We start from the raw sequence: 20,899 nt of genomic DNA, 5'->3' as shown, positions 1-20,899 counted from the left end.
CAGAGGAGGAAAGGCATATACTGTTAGGGTTTTCCAGCTGAATGATAGAGCATCCACTTTCCATGCTTGCTTGTGATAAGTCCTTGTGCAGTATCTCTGTAGTTGGCAGTTGTGAGGGGAGGCAAATAGATCTATGTCTGGGCATCCCCATTTCTTTGTTATCATGCTGAAGACTTGTGGATCCAGTTTCCACTTGTGGGGATCCGTGAGGTTTTTGCTTAGTTCGTCTGCCAGAGTATTTTTTTTTCCTGGCAGGAATTGTGCTTGCAGGTGTACTTGGTAAGTCAATGCTGTGTCCCACAAAGCCATGGCTAGTCTGCAGAGGGGATAGGAATGTGTGCCTCCCTGCTTGTTTATGTACCACATGACTGCAGTACTGTCCGTCTTTATCAGCAGTTGCCCTGGATGAAGCAGATCCTTGAAGACTGTCAGGGCATTTTGAACAGCTAGCATCTCTTTTTGATTGATATGAAGATGCATTTGGCTTGCGGACCATGTGCCCTGAATACATTTTCCTGCCATATGTGCCCCCCAGGCACAGTCTGATGCATCTGTTGTTAATGTCTGCCTGGCTGTGGGTAAAGTGAATGGCTGTCCCTTGTTGTGGTGACAGGCCTGTGCCCACCATCGAAACTCCTGTTGCAGGCAGGGAATGAGGACAACTAATGTTTCCAGGCTGTGGCAATGTTGAGTCCAAACACTTTTTAGATACCATTGTAGTTTCCTCATATGCAGTCTTGCATATGGAATTAGCAAAATGCAGGATGCCATGAAACCCAAAGCCTGCAGAATTTTTCTTGCAGATAACTGGGTCTTTGTTGCCAACATTTTGAAGTAAGTCAGTTGCCTTTGTCTGGCGTGAGATAAGCCATCTGGGCAGTTGTATTTAAGCTTGCACCCAGGAATATTATCTCTTGAGAGGGCACTAGTTTTGATTTCTTTTCGTTTACTGTGTACCCTAGGCAAATTAGTAATCTTTTTACAAACGCCAGATGCTTTAGTAGAATGTCCTTGTTCTCTGCTTGAATAAGGCAGTCGTCCAAGTAAGGATATATTTTAATTCCTCTTTGTTTGCAAAATGCAATTACTGGTGCCAGGCATTTTGTGAAGACCCTGGGCACAGTAAATAAGCCAAAGGGCAGTGCAGAGAATTGGTAGTGCATTGAGCCAGCTATGAATCTGAGGTATCTTCTGCAAGATTGTCTGATTGGGACATGCAGGTATGCCTCTTTTAGGTCCAATGTTACAAGCCAAGCCTTCTTGCCCAGCATGGGCAGAAGTTGTTGCAGAGTCAACATTTTGAATTTTGGAATGTCCAGAAATGTGTTTAGAATAGACAGGTCGAGTATTGGTCTCCAGGCTTTGTCCTTTCTGGGTACCAAGAAAAGTCTTGAGTAAAATCCTTGTCCCTGCTCTTGCTGCGGCACTCGCCGAATGGCCCTCATGTCCATGAGAGATGAAACTTGTTTTTGTGCCTCTGCCCATTGATTGTGTGGCAGGTCTGGCATACCTTTTGATCTTGGCAGGGTGTGAAAATGGAACCTGTAGCCCTGTGACACTATATTCGAGACCCATTTGTCCTGGGTGATCATGTGCCAATTTTGCAAAAAAAAGTGCTAGTTTTCCCCCTAAGGGGGCTGCCAATAGATAAGTGCTTGGTGCTGGTAGAGGAGCGTCATTGGGACTATTTCCTGTATGGCTGGGATTTGTCTTCTCCGCTTTTGGAGGTAGAAGTACCCCATTGTTTAGACCTGTATGAGCCTTGGGGCTGGGATTTGCCTCTGGGGTGTCTATATCTGCCTTTGTGGCCTGTCTGACACTGGAAAGGACCAATTCTTTGAAGGCCAGTTCCTGCTAAATCTGGGTAGCTGTACCTGTAAGAAATCCTTAACTGTCTGCATAGACTTCGCTTTGTCCTCCATTTTCTTCAACACCTCTTCTGCTTTAACACCAAACAAAGTATCATGCTGTAGTGGAGCATCTAATAATTTTGCTTTAACATGATCAAGCAGATTTTGTTCCTTTAACCAAGTATGCCTCCTAATGACAGTACCCGTAACAGCGGCCTTGCAGGAGGCCTCAAGAGTCTCAAAACCACATTGCAAAGTATGCTTTCCCACTTGTTCAGCAGCATGCAATAAATCCTGCATTTCTTTGTTTTCTGCACATTCAGAATCTGTCAACATTAAGTATTGCTGATATTTAAGCATATTAAACTGACAATTTAAAGCTCTTGCAGCCAAGGTAGCAGAAGTATAAATCTTTACCCCCCCCCATCTGTCCAGAGCCCTTGAATCCCTGTCTGAGGAGATAATGTTTTTTGCAGTGGAAGCTTTGACCCCTTTGGGACCCTGAGATATTTTTTCTGGGTCAGCAGCAGGGTTTTTATAAAGAAATTTATGGGAATCTGGAACCCTGTAGTATCTGTCTGGCTTAACAGGTGCTGGAGGTAGAGAGTCTGGAGACAGGCCGGACTCTGAAAATATATCATCTACAATGTCTAAAACAGGAGGAATAGCAAGAGGCCTGTGCTGAGTAAGTAAAAGGAAGTCTCTAAGCCTTTTCTTAGATTCTGAGTAGTCTTGGCTCTCCCAGTGGAAGTGCTCCCTCATGGTATGCAGGGTTTCCGCAAGAGAATAATCCTCAGGAGGAAAGGCTGAAGGGACAGATTCTTCAGCATCAGAATCCTCATAGGGAGGAAGAGAGTATTCCTGTTCAGAAGAGGAATCAGAGGAAATGGAAACCTGATCTGAAGATTCATATTCTGTCTCTTGCCTAGGCCTCTTATCAGGAGGGGGATGGGAACCCCTGATCAAAGTAATTAGGTCTTCAGCCATTTTTAGCATCTGCTTTTTAGGCATAGAGGCCTGTCCATGGGGTTGCTGTACTTGTTTCTTTGTCTTTAGTGGAGCTTTAGTCTTTGCCTTTGAAGCTGTAGTCGGTTTTACATATAACTGTGTAGGCCTGAAAACACCCTCAGAAGCCGATGCCTGCTCAACGGCTCCAGACCTATCTGAAGGGATATTTTCCGAGTGCCCAATACCTTGAGTTTCCTGTGGCCTAGTCGGCTCCACGTGGGAGACGGAAGCGGCCTGCGGCTCTGAGGTAGCGGGCGTCAGGGGCTGCGAAAGTGCCTCACTGAGAATCGGCGATTGGCTTAGAAGAAGCCTCGTCAGTTTTGGACCTCAGATGCCTGTCCTTTCCCTTTTCCTTGCATTTCTTGTGAATTGTGGTAGTCGGATGGCTATCCGACGACATCGTGTAATTAAATCTTCGGCCAAAGTAGTGAAATGCAAAATCGTGCCGACGCTTAATAGTGCGTTGGTTAAATCTAGCACAAAACCTACAATTAGCAACGTTGTGATCAGGGCCTAGGCAAGGAATACAGTAAGAATTGAAGTCCTTATGAGGTATTTGCGTCCCACAAGAAATATAATTAACTTTTTCTGACATTGGTCTGGAGCAAGAAAAAAGTTTCCCCAACGGGGTACTTAGCTTTAAATGAAGGCTTCGGATCTGAAATTCGAACACAAAAATCTCAGGAGTCGGCCGACCGGCACTTGCAAACTGCTTTTGCTTCGGGCGCCGCGCGGCAAGAAAGACTGAAGAAAATGGTGTTGGCTGCATCTTTTATACCCCTGGCGCACTGACGTCAGGGAAGAGGCGACAGCAACCGACGCCAGACCAGGACTTTGGAATTCAGGCTGACTGCGGGTAGCATGCCAGCAGGATAACCCAAGTGTAATGACTGCAACAGTGAAACACGATGAACATTTTTAATATACTTAATTATAGTAGTTTGGAAGTAAATTAAACATTTTTTAATTTATTTATTAAAGGTTTGAAGTTTATCCCTACTAGTAAAAGTAACATTTGTCATGTGCTGATAGATTTAAAGCTATTAGTTATGAAAAAAAATCTAGAGTTATTATTCCCTTTAGAAAATGAAGCACAGGATGATAGGTTGAGAAAAAGAAGTAAGTATAACCCCACCCCCTCACCCCTTTACATCCAAAGTTAAGAAATTTTGAATTACAAGTGGAAAAATAACAGGCTGGCACTCCACAGTAATAAAACATATCCCAATCTGCCTAAAGAGGAAAGAGAACTACTTCACTGTTTGAGGCAGAACAAAAAATGTTAGAGTTATGAAGCCAGATAAGGGAGGGGGACTGTTTCGATGGACACTATTCTTTATGTAGGGAAAATGTTAGACTTATTGAATGATGATAGTAGGTATTCAAGAGTGTCGAGGAATGAAATAAATATCGCCAATCAAAAAACAGATTTTGCATTAAAGGAATTTTTAAATAATGGGATGATTGATGTAAAAGACTTTCAATACTTGAGTTTAGATAGACCTACCATCCTGTCTTTTTTTTTGGACTCCCTAAAGTACACAAAGATATGGTGGACCCACCACTTTGACCTATAGAGGAAGTCAGTGGTTCAAAAACCTATCCTATAGCTAAATTTTTGGATGGTAAATTAAAAGAGGTTTGGACAGAACAAGCAGGTATAGTAAAGGATTGTTGGGCTTTTTTGAGGCGCGTTAAGACCAAGTTATTTTGGGAAGATTTATTGTTTGTTACTACTGATATATAGGATCTTTTTTCTGTCATCCCCCACACTATACGGCTGGAGTGGTTTGAGGAAGCCCTAATTGATTGCAGGGCATTTGGTTAAGACCAATTAAGATTATATGTTGAATTGATGGAACTGGTTCTGGACAATTTTTTTATATATTAAAGGTGAGTTTTTTAAGCAAGATATATGTAGCAATGGGAGCATGCGGCGCCCCCACATATGTTAACATTGTTCTGTCCATATGGGAGAAAACTGCATAGCTCATCAGATGAGGAACTGAAAAGCACAGCTGCAGGTTGTCAAAACTTTTTCAGATGATATTGGAATGTCATTTGGTCTTGATAAATGTGCAAAAGCAACCTTTATAAAAGGAAAACTGCAGCACCAGGAAAACATAAGTTTGGGACAAGAATGTGATATAAAAGGACTTGAGCAAGAGGAAGTATATAAATACTTGGGAACTGATGAAGGATCAGCAATAAAACATGAACAAATGTGAATAAAGCTGAGTAAGGAGCACTTTAGAAGACTTAATTAAGCCTGAAAACAGCATTGACATCTAGGAACAAGATCCAAGCCATAAATCAATTTGCTCTTCCTGTCCTAACTTATAATTTTGGAGTGACTGACTGGCCCCAAAAAGTGTTGGATACATTGGATATTAAAACAAGAAGGATGCTTCATGCTTACCAAATGATTTATAAAAATCAGTGTATACCAAGATTATATATTCCCCCCTCCGGAGGGATGGGCCTCCTTGAAACTGATTACATGTATGGGACTCCACACATCTGCTGACCTCACAGGATAGAAATGTAGTGAACGTTTTGAAACATGAGGAGAATAAATCTAAGATGACGTCTCTGCTTAATTTAGCAGAAGCATATCGACGTCAAGCAGGAATGGAAATTATACCAGAAGTAGATAAAAACCAGGCAGCAACTGAATATAATAAAAAACGAAATAATATAAGGTGAAGGACCAGATGAGAAGGCAAGAAATGTGGAAAAACAAATATAGTTGCAAGTATAGAAAACTTCTGGAAGAGCCTCATGTTGATCAAGAACGAACACAGGAATGGGTAAGGATAGGTGAATTCACATCAAGAAATGAAAGGTTAATATTGGCAGCCCAAGATAGTGGGCTATGTATAGGCTGGTTTACAAAGTCCATTGAACATGTGGGAGAAACAGACATATGTAGGTTTTGTAAAACCGAATTGGAAACAGTCACACACCTTGTTGCTGGTTGCGATGCCCTAATGGCAGAGAGACTGTATATTGAAAGGCATAATAATGTGGCGAGACTGCGCAAACATTATGGTATAGAAGTGGCTGAAAAACACTGGAAACATGAGCCACAAAGAATCATAGAAAATTATGAAGTTTATATCACATGGTTTCACCCAATACCAACAGTTCAAAAGACAGATGCTAGAAAACCGGATATAGTAGTCCAAGAAAAGAAAACAAAAGTAGCACTGATCACTGAAACTGCCACACCCAGTGGCTACAGTGTCTTGGGTAGAGAGAGACACCGTCATAAAATACCTGGATCTGCAGCCAGAAACGAGAGCCATGTGGAAGAAAGATACTCAGACAGCTCCAATAGTAGTAGGAGCAACTGGTCTTATAAAAACAACTTATAATTGTATTTAGATATGTTACCAATTCATGTAAAGTACAGTTTTGTACCTACCATAAATGTAGATGTTCGAGGATTCCCTTGCTGCAGTCCTGACTATTGGGTATAGTCCGCGTCCCAGTCGGCCCGAATACCAGAGTATAAGGCTGACGTCGGTCATGGCGCCTTAGACTGACGTCAGTACGTCAGGGTACTAATGCGCATGACCGACGTCATTTCCTCAGTCTTTTCTTGCCCCAGATGTCAGAAGACCCAAAAAGACAAGTCCCAAAACAACCTGCACCAATAAACATGCACAATATATACAGTAATATATATACAAAAATATAAGCATGTAAAGGCACCTACACAACCACCCTGAAACACAGAGGGAAGGAGGGAGGACTGCAGCAAGGGAATCCTCGAACATCTACATTTATGGTAGGTACAAAACTGTACTATGTTCTTCGCCTTCCCTTGCTGCAGTCCTGACTATTGGGTAGAATCCCAAAGCAGAGGTAAGGGAGGCTGGCAAATTATAAAGTAGCAGGAGCTGACAACATGCCTTGTAAAACAGCTGTGGCAAAACCAGCTCTAGACTTAGAGTATATAGGCAGGTGATAATGCCTAGAGAAAGTATGCACTGAACTCCAAGTAGCTGCTTCCAGAATATCCTTAGTTGCCACCCCTTAGAAATGCTGTTGAAGTGGCAGTAGCCCTAGTGGAATGAGGCCTAATCCCAGCTGGAACCTCTTTGCCATGATGGGAATAACAAAATGCAATGCAAAAGCCAATCCACCTAGAAATAGTTTGTTTTGACACAGGTTTGCCCTGTGAACTTAAAGCAAAAGAAACAAGTAACTGCTGAGACTGCCTAAAATCTTTAGTCCTGCTCAAATAATAACGCAATTGCCTGTGTACATCTAAAGTGTGCAAAATCTTTTCCCCTTTATTTTGAGGATCTGCAAAAACGTAGGCAAATGAATAGTTTGGTTTAAAGCCACACTAGAAACCACCTTAGGCATAAAGGAAGGATTAGTACGTAATGATACCCTGTCCTTATGGAAAATCAAAAGGGCTCTACTGCCATAAGGGCCTGCAACTCAGACACCCTTCTTGCAGAAGTAATAGCCAACAGAAAAGCCGTCTTCCATGACAAATATTTCAATTCAGCAGTAGCTGCCGGCTCAAAAGGTTGTAGAGTAAGTTTTCCAACACAAAATTGAGATCCCAAGCAGGAGTAGGAGCTCTACGGGGGTCTTATATTCTTTGCCCCTCTAAGAAACTGCTTGAACAAAGATGAAAACAAAGGTGGGTCACAATCATAGTGAGCTGAAATTGCTGCAGCATGAATCTTTATGGAAGAGAAAGACAAACCTTTGTCCAATAACTCAGTAAGATATTGAAGAGCCACACTCAAATTAGGCTCTGAAATCTCCAAATTCTTTGCTGTACACCAAAATAAAAATCTCTTCCATTTTCTCCTCCTAGTACTAGGCCTTCTAGCTTCCATAATCACATTTAAAACTTGTTGAGGAAGCTGAGACCTTCCATGTTTCAACACAGAATATGCCAAGCTGTGAGATGGAGAGATTGAAGCTTGACATTGAGCAGATGACCGTCCTTCTGAGATAACAGAGGAGGAATCAGAGGTAAAGGCCATGGAGGCTTCTTTACAAGACTCCGTAGAAGTGGGTACCAGTGTTGCCGAGGCCAATCTGGAGCTATCAAAATCATCCTTGGCCTGTCCTGTCTGACCTTTAGTAATACCTTTGGAAGAAGAGGTAGAGGTGGAAAAGCATAGACATGAAGGTTTGTCCAACTGAAAGACAGAGCATCCACTTTCCAAGCTGTGTGATGAAACCCCTTTGTGCAATACTTTGGCAGCTGGTGGTTTAGTGGAGAAGCGAACAGATCTATGTCTGGAGTTCCCCATGACACTGTCAATTTCTAAAATACATGAAGATCCAGTTTCCACTCGTGGGGATCCATGATTTGTCTGCTTAATACATCTGCTAGGGAGTTCTGTGCTCCTGGCAGAAACCTTGCCTGAAGAGTCAGTTGCAGGCTTAACGCAGTCTCCCATAAAATCATTGCTTGCCTGCATAGAGGATAAGAATGTGTTCCCCGTTGCTTGTTGATGTACCACATGACAGTTGTGTTGTCTGTCAGAATCAACACCTGCCCTGGAAGAAGTAACTCCTTGAACGCCATCAATGCAAACTGGACTGCTAACATCTCCTTCATGTTGATATGTAGATGCTGTAGTCTGGCAGGCCACTTGTCTTGTATCCACTTTCCATTTAGATGAGCTCCCAAGCAGTGTCCGAGGCATCTGTCGTTAAAATCTGACTCGCCTCTGGCCGGGTCACAGAGAGTCCCTTGTTTAGGTGACATTCCTGAGCCCACCACAAGAATTCCTTTTGAAGGCAAGGTATTATTTGAATGACAGTGTCCAAATCTTGGCAGTGCTGTGTCCATACATTTTTGAGATACCATTGCAGCTTCCTCATATGCAGTTTGGCATTGGGAAGCACCAGAATACAAGATGCCATGAACCCTAATGCTTGAAGGACTGTCCTTGCAGTCAGCACGGACTGATGAGATAGTTGATGGAAGTAAAGTGACAGACTTTTGTTTGGCCGGGGTTAAAAAGGCCATCTGGGCTGCTGTATTCAGTCTCACACCCAGAAAGCACATGTCTTGAGAGGGTACTAGACTGGACTTTATTTCGCTCACAGAATACCCTAGGCATCTTAGCACTGCTATGACATATTCCAGATGCTGTAGAAGGTGTTCTTTTTCTTGAGCCAGAATCAGGCAGTCGTCCAAGTAAGGATAAATTTGAATGCCTTGAAGCCTGAAGTAAGCTATCACTGGAGCCAGAACCTTTGTGAATACTCTGGGCGCAGTAGATAAGCCAAAGGGCAATGCAGAGAACTGATAATGAAAATCTCCAGTTCGAAACCGCAGATACTTTCTGCAACTTAGCCTTATGGGCACATGAAGGTAAGCTTCCTTGAGATCCAAAGTTACCATCCAGTGATCCTTGCCCAGCAGAGGTAACAGTTGCTGTAACGTCAACATCTTGAACTTGGGAATGTCCAGATAAGTGTTGAGGATAGATAAATCCAAAATTGGTCTCCACGTGTTCCCCTTCTTTGGTACTAGGAACAGGCGAGAATAAAATCCAAGCCCCTTTCTGACACAGGGACTGGCTGAATAGCCCCTATCTGGAGTAACTGAGAAACTTGCTTGAGAGCCTCTTTTCTTTGTGGAGGAGGAACATCTGGCATGCCTTTGAAAGGGGGCATTGTGTGGAAATAAAATCTGTACCCGTGATGAATGATATCCAGCACCCATCTGTCTCGAGTGATTAAATCCCAATTTTCTTTGAAAAGAGACAATCTTCCTCCCAAAGGAGCTGCCAGACGAGAGTCCACTGGCAGCTGAAAAGGCAGGTCATTGGTTCTGCTTACGAAGGACTGACCCCTGCCCTCACCAGAAGTCTGAGCAGGTGAACTGTCTGATCTAGGCCTACACGAACCTTGAGCCCTGCCCCTACCACGCCTAGATCTACCCCTAGACTCGGAACCATAAGCAGGATATGTCCACCCCTTAGCAGGCCAATTTCTACTAAACTTGGAGGTTGCACCTGCAAAAATCTTTAACAGTCTGCATAGACTTAGCTTTGTCCTCCATTTTCTTTAAAACTGCTTCCACAGGCGGTCCAAACAACACATCAGACTGTAAAGGAGCATCCAAAATCCTGGTCTTAACATGCTCAGCTAAATTCTGATCCTTCAACCATGCATGTCTGCGAAGAACAGAACTAGTAGCAGCCACCCTCGAGGAGGCTTGAACAGCATCAAAACCACACTGCAAAGAATGCTTACCCACTTGTTCAGACACATGAACCAAATCCAGCAATTCTTTACACTCAATACCTTCCGCCAAAGCATCCACCTTAGATTTCAATTGTGAAAGGAGATAATTCTGATATTTCAGCATATGAAATTGACAATTCAACGCCCTCATGGCTAGAGTGGAAGAAGTATATACTTTCTTACCCCACCTATCCAAAGCCCTTGCCTCTTTATCAGAGGGTACAGGATTATTAACAACAGAAGCTTTAACACCTTTAGGCCCCTGAGAAACAGTTTCTGGGTCCGCCCTGGGACTCTTAAACAAATACTTATGAGCTTCGGGCACCCTATAATACCTGTCAGGCTTAACAGGAGCAGGAGGCAAGGAATCAGGGTTCAAAGAAGCCTCTGCAAAAACATCCTCCACCACATTCAACACAGGAGGAATAGCTAAGGGCCTATGCTGAGGCAAAAACAAGAATTCCCTAAGCCTTTTTCTGGAGTCAGAGTAATCTTGGCCTTCCCATTTAAAGTGCTCCCTCATGGAGTGAAGAGTCTCTGAAAATGAAAAATCCTCAGGAGGAGAAGCTGAAGGAGTGGAGTCATCCACATCAGAATCAGAATAAGCAGGAAACTCTTGCAAGTCTTCCACAGAAGACTCTGAAGCCTGTGAACACTGTTCAAAACTATCAAACTCCTGTTCCACCCTAGGCCTCTTATCAGAGTAATCAAATCTTCAGCCATTTTAAGCATATGTTTCTTAGGCACAGAGCCCGAAATACTAGGAGAAGCCCTACAGAAGCTGAACTTGGCCTTCCTCTAAAAGAAGCTCTGGAAACAGAAGGAGAGGCCCTAACTACCTTGGGAAGAGAGGGAAGAACAGTTACCTGAGAAGCCCCCTCAGCCTGGCATACTTCCTGAGAGGGCACATCCTGTAACAGTAAAGTTTCTGTCTGAGACTCCATAGAGACTCCTGGCAAAACCTCTGGCTCCCTGAGCCTTCTAAAGGACCGACGTCCGGGACTGCCGGTTCCTCACCCTAGACTTCACTGTTTTGTCCTTGCGTTTCTTAGATGAATCAGGCGTCGGAGCACACGACGGCATAGTATAGTTGCCACGCTTCCCAAACACTAACCTAGCACAATCAAGCCTCCTCTTAATAGTGCGCTTATTAAATCTAGCACAAGAGCGGCAACCAACAACGGCGTGCTCAGGCCCTAAACAAGGTATACACAATGTATGATAAGCCCTATGCGGTATCTGCTCGCCACAAGAAATACAGTAAATCACTTTTTCAGACATCCGTAATATACTGAGGCAAGAAAAACAAAATGTTCCAACGGGTTACTTAGCCAACTCTGTACTCGGTCTGAAACTCCGGTTTGAAAATCTCAGAACGCCAACCTGCACTCGCAAAATTGCTTCTGCATCGGACCATGCGGCAAAAAAGACTGAGGAAATGACGTCGGTCATGCGCATTAGTACCCTGACGTACTGACGTCAGTCTAAGGCGCCATGACCGACGTCAGCCTTATACTCTGGTATTCGGGCCGACTGGGACGCGGACTATACCCAATAGTCAGGACTGCAGCAAGGGAAGACGAAGAACATCACCATACGAATTGCAGGAGGAGTCATTACTGGGCACACTGCGGGTGCTGCGAAGAGCACTTTTGGCTAACATCAAAGAGTGAAATAATACTAATTTCATGAACTTTAATCGTGCTTTGACTTAGGAATGGGGTCCATTCCTGTCATGGTATTAGAAACCTAAAAGACTTGGATAAATTAAAAAAAGAGAGAAAAAATACATTTTTAATTCTTTTTTAATAGACAAATGGAATCTATAGAAAAGATTTTAGATGATACAAGTATTTTTTTGGACAGCATCCATAAGAAAGAAGAATTTCTAGAGTACATAATTTCTGAAATTCACCTATAACATTACGAAGGATAAGGTGAATTATCTGGACATCACTATTAATAAGGTTATGGAAATGTGGGTTTTAAATCTACAGCTTTTAGGAAACATACTTTTTTCTAATTCTTATTTATTTTTTAGTAGTGCGCACCCATTTAGACAAAAGAAGAGTGTCATAAAGGGCCAGTTCATACGTGGATCAAGAATGACCTCAGACAACTTAGATATCCTAGAAGAGTGTTCTAAACTTAAAAAGATGTTTTTGGAGAGAAATTATCCTATCAATCTCATTGAAGCAGTTATTGAGGAAGTTAAGAGAAATAGACAAGAGAAATATAGTCCCATATTGGGGAATGAGTTAAATGTTTGTGCTGATGGTAATACAGAATGTAATGATGAAAATTATAAAGGAGCTTATGTAATGAATTTTAACAATGATGTTTTTATATGCTGATGTCTAGGTTCTGCAGACCCAATGAGGTCTTATGTGAGTTATTAAGAATAAAAAAGACAGTAGGATGTGGCAAATGCAAGGCATGAAAATTTATTGTGCCTTATTTTGGACTCTTAAATGGTCGAAGATTTGAAGTTTGTGGGAACTATAGGTGTGACACTGAGGGCATTATTTATGCCCTCAGATGTCCTTGCAATAAGTTTTATGTGGGGGGAGTCCAAAAGAGCTTTTAAAATAAGGCTATTAGAACATGTTCGTGATATATGAAATAAAAAGGAACAGAGTTCAGTGGCACAACATTTTTTGGAAGCACATGGTAGTCCTTTTCATGGTTTACAAGCCACAATTTTAGAAAAAGTAGAGTGCACAAAACACACTGTAGTCACCACCCGAACGTTCCTGCAGCCAGTCTGATGAGAATAAAATAAATGCTGAAGTAGCCACCACGGCTGTATAATCCAAACTGTTATATTCAATATTTGATTTAATCTACTTGCAATAAATTTATTGCTGAGGACTCACAACATTAGTGCTCTTTTTGGTTCTAAAATTAAGATCTGCTACGCTATAAACAGGTTTATAGGTAGGGTGTTCTATATTATACATTTCATATTCAGTGACTTAACAGTTGTTTTAGCTAAGGAAATTCTGATAATCACAGGCACACATTTACATATGTTACTGTAATTTAAAGATTCCTCCACTAGATGTCGATGTTGCCTTCATTAATTTGTACTAAGTTTGTAGTTAGTACAGCTATATCTTTTATAGACACACACACACACATATATATATACACACACACACACACACACACACACACACATATATATATATACACACACACACACACACACACACATATATATATATATATATACAAACACACACACACACATATATATATATATATTTTTTTTACATTTTTATTCGTTATATTGTTTTATGTATAAATATTTTTCAAGATATGTACATACTGAAATGTTTCTGATGTAAGGTTAGAACATATGGATTTACTGGTTTTCGGGTTTCTATTGGTTAACTGTTTTAATGACATGCTGTTTCTGCAGTATGTAAAGGAAGTATTAGAATTGTATTATGTATCTGATGAAGTCCTTTGCAATGAAAATGTGGTGTTATAGTTGAGCGTTAAAGTTTTCTGCTTTCTGAAAAGTTCACAGTTTATTATTTTGGTTTGGGTCCTTCCAGTGCTAGGGTTTTTTCTTGTTTATAAACATATTGTTTTATCATAACATCAGATCTAAGATCAGTACTTGTTTTTCCTAAAACAGTTATTTTTTACAAGTATTTAAAATGCAAAGACAGGGAAAAAAATAAATTCACATTCATATACTTAGGCAGCAGATGTCCCACAACATACAAACATCCAACCTTAGTGCAATTTATAAATGAGCAGACATTTAGAAAGGAAATGCTGCACTGAGAAGGAATCACTAGCAAGCCCATGTGGTTTTGTTAATCTAGCATTATTTCTGCTTACTATGCGGATAATGTTTCACTTAAATCTGACACGGCCATCAGGAACATGGGTACTCTCTGTTAATAACAAGCTCCCATTTGGCCACATATCCAAGTAAGAAGTGAAAAAAATACACTGGAAGGTAGAAATTATTCATTGAGAGCTGGAAGCTACCAGAAAGGGATCACGCATTATTCAGAGGAAAGACAGAAGTAAGGGACCTTATAACTGTCTGTATCACAGATAAGGATCTCAGTCATTCCAGATTTCCCAGTCCAGTATGTCTCAAAGATTGATGGCATTATCTTTCTTCTACTGATTCTAGTAGGTGTCAGACTATACCCACCTTGTGCCTTAGAGTACAAGAAGAGGAAAAAAATAAGCAAAGGGGGGTGAGCAGGAGGTTCCCAAATAGTAGGCAGTGCCACTGTGTGAAAGGCCTGCACAGTACATGGCACTGGTGTCAGACTGTATCCCCTGATGACGCTCTCCCACAGACATTTAGTGACTAGTACTACAGGGCTGAGTTAAGGTTGGTCATGAATGGCACAATGGGAGTACCTTCAGCTGTCACTAGTGAGACAAGGGACTCAGGTGACGTGAAAAGTGGTAAGAGGAGGCTGTTCTTCAGGTTCACGTCCAGTTTCAGAATACTTGCTAGATTACCAAATAACCTAATCAGCATGAGGTCAACTTGTCATGTGCCACAACTCAGAAGGTGCAATGCTCACATGCCAGTAGTCTGGAGGGGTGGGGGGAGATTTTACTCTATCACTCTTCTTGGATATCAGACAGTTTGGGAATCAAACTGATCCTTCACTGGCAATGCAGAAATTCACATCAGGCAAAGTGGTTTTCACCACTATGAGGTAGCCTTCAATGCACTTAAAAGGATGTCATAGACGATCTAAAAGGGTACACACACTTAATGACTTAAATAAGTTAAAATAAATGGGAAAGCATAACTTTGCATGTGAGGCAAAGATTGGTGGTCAAGGTCAGGCCATCACTTTGTTAAAAATACCTGCACATAAACTTCTGTACAACCAAAATTACAAATATTTTTTGTTCAATGCAGTTGTAAATAAACAGAAAATAAATACCTTGATATGAGGTAGTTTAAAGATAACCTCAGAATTGCTAAACAGAAGAACATAGGAATGGCCCATCCATGCCACACAGCGTTCATGTAAAGCTGGAAGAAACAGAGAAACAATTTTCTCACAAATAAATCCAAAGTAGGCAGCTAATCAATCAATCAATCATTAAATAAATAAAAATATGACATTTGTTCACAGAAGCAGAACACATACAGAAAAAGTTAATGTATTTAGCCATAACTTTTTTTTTTATGATGGTCTCATCCATCCATATGTACAAGGCATTAAGTTTCAAATAAACAAAATTTTGAACACATCGTATCTAGTCCAAAATGAGAGGGCATAAACTTTTATAAATGTCACATTTTGGAACTGCAGTTTTCATTGTGTTTGCCAGTATACAAAGCGCTGAATCATGAAACTTCTGAAACCACGTTTCTTTCTCCTGAACATGAAGGGTGCGTATATAGAAGGTTCAATGGAGGTGATAATTGCTCTGTAAAAGTTTAAGAAATGGTCCTCTGATGAATCTCATTAACCACTAATTATTTTAGTAATTCTAAGAAAAAAGGTCGTAGTGGCCACTAAGGATAACTTTAAACTATTAGAGGCAACAGAAATAACCACATCCACTGAATTTTATTAACTTCATTTACAAACGTGCAGACTTCAGTTTGCTAATATCAACAAGTTATCTTTTGCAGCACAATGATGACATCACAACTCATGAATAATGCATCTACACAGATCCCAGAAGAGGTTAACCATTTAATATTGTTGGATGGGTACATGCTACAAACAAACAAATGCTTTAAGCAATCAAGCAATGATAAAGTACAGTTGTGTACACTTACCATAAATGTAGATGTTCGAGTGTATTCACTGTTGCAGTCATTACATTTGGGTAATCTGCTGGCAGGTTGCCCTCAGTCGGCCTGATTAACAAAGTCTTGGGTCCTGCGTCGATTGCTGTCCCTTCTTCCATGACTTTATGTCGTCAGAGGTATAAAACATGCAGCCGATGCCGCTACATCAGTTTTTCTTGCCCCAGATGTCAGATGCCCCCCTAATGGTGAGCAAATAAACATAAAAACACAAAGGTATACCTCCAAAAAAAAAAGCAAATACACCAAAAAGGCTTTTAAGCATAGTAAAAGAAAGTACAGGTATAGCCAGAAAAAAGTTAGGGGGCCGAAGGGTGGGTAACCAGGACTGCAACAGTGAATACACTCGAACATCTACATTTATGCTAAGTGTACACAACTGTACTATGCTCTTGTGTTTCACTGTTGCAGTCATTACATTTGGGTAGATTCCCAAAGCTATGGCTGGGAGGACGAGTTTATACAGCATTAGGGCTAGCTATAAGGGCCTGGAAAACAGAAGTGGCAAAGCCAGCTCTGGATTTATAGAAAATTGGTAAATGATAATGCTTGGTAAAAGTATGCACAGAGCTCCAGGTAGCAGCTTCTAGGATGTCCCTGGTAGGAACACCTCTGAGAAAGGCTGTAGAAGTAGATGCAGACCTGGTGGAATGAGATCTGATCCCCTGGGGGATAGGTTTTCCATGGTGCTTATAGCAGAAATGAATGTAATGGCTTATCCATTTAGAAATGGTTTGTTTTGAAATAGCCTTCCCCTCTGCGCCTGCAGCAAATGCTACCAGCAGTTGTTCAGATTTTCTTTGAGGTTTAGTCCTGTCCAAGTAGAATCTAAGCTGTCGATGCACATCCAAGGAATGGAGAATCCGTTCCCCTTTGTTCTGTGGATTGGGAAAGAAGGTTGGCAAATGAATGGACTGATTAAGAGCCACACTGGAAACCACCTTGGGCATGAAGTATGGATTGGTCCTGAGAGATACCCTGTCCACATGAAAGATGATGAAAGGCTCCACTGCCATAAGGGCCTATAATTCAGATATCCTTCTAGCTGAAGTGATTGCTAAAAGGAAGGCTGTTTTCCAAGAAAGAAATTTTAAGTATGCAGTAGCAGCTGGCTTGAAAGGAGGTAGAGTGAGTTTCTCCAAAACAAAGTTAAGGTCCCAGGCAGGGGTTGGAGCTCTCCTGGGTGGTCTCAAGTTTTCTGCCCCTCTGAGATACTGCTTGAGTAGAGGATGAGAGAAGAGGGGAAGTTCTGTGTTATAATGGGCTGAAATAGCTGAGGCATGGATTTTAATGGAGGAAAAAGACAGGCCCTTGTGAAGCATCTCAGTTAAGTATTGCAAAATCTGAGGTAAATTGGGTGCTGTTGTGCTCATCCCTAAAGATTGGTTCCAGGCACAGAATCTTTTCCATTTGTCAGCATAAGAATTTCTAGTACTAGGTCTCCTTACCTCCAAGATGACATCCATCACAGGTTTGCTGAGGGATGCTAAGGGTGAATTTAAGTGATTAGCCAGGCTGCAAAGTTCAATGTTGGAAGCTGAGGGTGCAACATTTGGTTCTCCTGCTGAGACAGCAGGGAAGGAGTCTGAGGCAGGTGCCATGGAGATAACTGCGACACACTGCGCAGGAGGGGGTACCAGTGTTGGAGCGGCCAGTCTGGAGCAATCAAGATCATCCTTGGTTTGTCCTGTTTGACTTTTAGTAGAACTTTGGAGAGCAGAGGCAGTGAGGGGAAGGCGTAGACTGACAGTTTTTTTTCCAGCTGAAGGACAGAGCATGCACTTTCCAGGCTTGTTTGTGGGGAATCATTGTGCAAAACTTGTCCAACTGGTAGCTCTGGGGGGAGACAAATAGATCTATGTCTGGGCTCCCCCATTCGCTTGTCAACATGTTGAATAAAGTACAGTTGTGTACACTTACCATAAATGTAGATGCTCGAGTGTATTCACTGTTGCAGTCATTACATTTGGGTAATCTGCTAGCAGGTTGCCCTCAGTCGGCCTGATTAACAAAGTCTTGGGTCCTGCGTCAGTTGCTGTCCCTTCTTCCATGACGTCAGGGGTATAAAAACATGCAGCCAACGCCATTACATCAGTTTTTCTTGCCCCAGATGTCAGGTGCTCCCCAAATGGGAAGCAAATAAAATTAAAAACACAAAAATATACCTCCAACCAAAAGCAAATACACCAAAAAGGCTTTTAAGCATAGTACAAGAAAGTAGAGGTATAGTCAGAGAAAAACAGGGGGCTGGAGAGAGGGTAAAGTACAGTTTTGTACCTACCATAAATGTAGATGTTCGAGTGCTAATACAGCTGCAGTCATAACAGATGGGTTCTCCTGCCGTCAGGCGGGTCCTCGGTCAGCCGAATTCCAAAGTCTAGGTCCGGCGTCGGTTGTCGTCGCTTCTTCCCTGACGTCAGTGCGACAGGGGTATAAAGGAACCAGCCAACGCCATTTTCTTCAGTTTTTCTTGCCCCAGATGTCAGGTGCCCCCAGAAGGAAGGCAATACATAAATTTGTGTGATAATGCAGTGCAATATAATCAAAATACAGTAGTTGCAAGGAAATACATCATAAATGAAAACCCCAATCAGGTTGTATGAGGATGTGTTAGCCTATAGGCCTGTCCCAAGAGGGGAAGGAGGGAGGGAAACCTGGACTGCAGCTGTATTAGCACTCGAACATCTACATTTATGGTAGGTACAAAACTGTACTATGTTCATCGTGCATACAGCTGCAGTCATAACAGATGGGTAAAATCCCAAAGCTAAGAAAGGGGTGGTAGGCACTAGGTGGAACTAGGAGGAGCCAAAATGCCCTGCAAGACTGCAGTGGCAAAGCCTGCTTTAGATTTGGAGTATAATGGTAGGTTGTAGTGCTTGGAGAAGGTATGCACAGAACTCCAAGTGGCTGCTTCCAAAATATCCTTGGTAGGAACTCCTCTGAGGAAGGCTGCAGAGGTGGCTGTGGCCCTGGTGGAATGAGTTCTAATGCCAGTAGGAACAGTTTTGCCATGAAAGGAATAGCAAAAGCATATGCAGTGGGCTATCCATTTTGAGATTGTCTGTTTGGAAATTGGCCTCCCTTGAGCTCCTACCGCATAGGCCACAAAGAGCTGTTCTGATTTTCTGAAAGGCTTTGTTCTGTCCAAATAATAACGCAGTTGTCTGTGGATGTCCAAGGAATGTAGTAATCTCTCCCCTTTGTTTTGAGGATTAGGATAAAAAGTAGGTAAATGTATGGCCTGATTTAAAGCTACCCTGGATACCACTTTAGGCATAAAGGACGGGTTGGTTCGTAAGGAAACTCTGTCCTGATGGAAGATGATAAAAGGCTGGACAGCCATGAGAGCCTGTAGCTCTGAAACTCTACGAGCTGAGGTGATAGCCAGAAGGAAAGCTGTTTTCCAGGACAAATATTGCAAATCTGATGAGGCAGCTGGCTCAAAGGGAGACAAGGTCAGTTTTTCCAGAATGAAATTAAAATCCCAAGCAGGTATTGGTTGTTTCCTTGGAGGCCCTAAATTCTTAGCCCTTCTGAGGAACTGTCTTAAGAGAGGGTGAGAGAATAAAGGTGGATCAGTGTTGTATTCTGCAGAAATGGCTGAGGCATGGATTTTGATGGAGGAGAAAGAAAGTCCACTGCTTAGCAGTTCAGCCAAATATTGTAGTATTTGAGGTAAATTCAGTTTTCCAGGATCCTGGCCCTTTTTCTCATTCCAGACAAAAACGTTTCCATTTTGCGGAGTAAGCTTTTCTAGTTGATGGCCTTCTGGCCTCCAAAATGACATCCTGCACCTCCTTGGAGAGTAGGGCCTGTTGTGATGCTAAGGAATCTTCCATGCGGCTAGATTGAGTGTTTTTAGCTGGCTGTGAAGAGTTTTGAAACTGTGCTGAGTCAGAAGAAGAGGCATTAGAGGCAGGGTCCATGGTGGGGAATGCGTCAGGCTCCTCAGGAGTGGGTACCAGTGTTGCCTTGGCCAGTCCGGAGCAATGAGAATTATCTTTGGTCTGTCTGCTTTGGTCTTTAATAGAACTTTGGGTAGCAGAGGAAGAGGAGGGAAGGCATAAACTGTCATTGATGTCCAACTGAAAGAATGAGCGTCCACTCTCCAAGCCTTTGGATGGAAGATCCTTGAGCAGAATTTTGTCAATTGATGATTCTTGTGGGAGGCAAAGAGATCTATGTCTGGCCTTCCCCATTCTTGGATTATTTCTGTAAAAACTTTTGGATGCAATTTCCATTCGTGTGGATCTGTCATATTCCTGCTTAGGTTGTCTGCCAGCGTGTTTTCCTTGCCTAGCAAGTACTGTGCTTGTAGTTCCATTTGTAAGTCCATGGCCATGTTTCAAAGTGACATGGCCAGTCTGCATAGGGGGTAAGAATGTGTTCCTCCCTGTTTGTTTATGTACCACATAACTGTGGTGTTGTCCGTTCTTATCAATAGTTGACCTGGTTGTAGAAGGTCCTTGAAAGCTATAATAGCATTTATTACTGCTAGAAATTTCTTTTTGATTGTTGTGAAGGTGCTTTTCTTTTTGGGACCATTTGCCCTGAATGCACCGATATGTCATGTGCGCCCCCCAGGCGTAGTCCGAGGCGTTTGTTGTGATGACTTGATTTGCTTGAGGCTTGCTGAATGGAAGACCTGTGTTTATTTGACATGCTTGAGCCCACCACAGAAATTCCTTTTGCAGACATGGAATTAGTGGTATTATTGTTTCCAAACTGTGGCTGTGTTGAGACCATATGTTTTTCAGGTACCATTGTAGTTTCCTCATATGCAGCTTTGCACATGGGATTAGTAAGATGCAAGATGCCATGAATCCCAGAGCCTGCAGGATTTTCCTTGCAGTCAGCCTGGTGCAATTTGCTAGTGTTCTGAAGTATTGAATTAGTTGCCCCTGCTTCTCTGGCGTGAGGTAGGCCATCTGGGTGTTTGTGCCCAAATTGGCACCCAGGAAAATTATCTTCCGAGAGGGTA

The 20,899-nt window shown here is 42.2% G+C and overlaps 1 protein-coding gene across 3 annotated transcripts in view; it reads right to left on the bottom strand.

The window, feature by feature from the left end:
- Positions 1-20,899, bottom strand: part of GRAMD4 (GRAM domain containing 4) — a 2,037,033-nt gene that overhangs the window by 396,976 nt on the left and 1,619,158 nt on the right. For all 3 annotated transcript variants that reach the window (XM_044088380.1, XM_044088381.1, XM_044088383.1), the window contains one exon: positions 15,035-15,126. In XM_044088380.1, coding sequence (XP_043944315.1) covers positions 15,035-15,126 — 92 coding nt within the window. The remainder of the gene's footprint in view (positions 1-15,034; positions 15,127-20,899) is intronic.

Source organism: Protopterus annectens, chromosome 11.part0 (genome assembly GCF_019279795.1).
Source record: "Protopterus annectens isolate FY-2018-M chromosome 11.part0, PAN1.0, whole genome shotgun sequence".
Taxonomy (NCBI): Eukaryota; Metazoa; Chordata; order Ceratodontiformes; family Protopteridae; genus Protopterus; species Protopterus annectens.
Note: the sequence above shows the minus strand (reverse complement) of the source record. Positions and strands in the feature narration are given on the sequence as shown.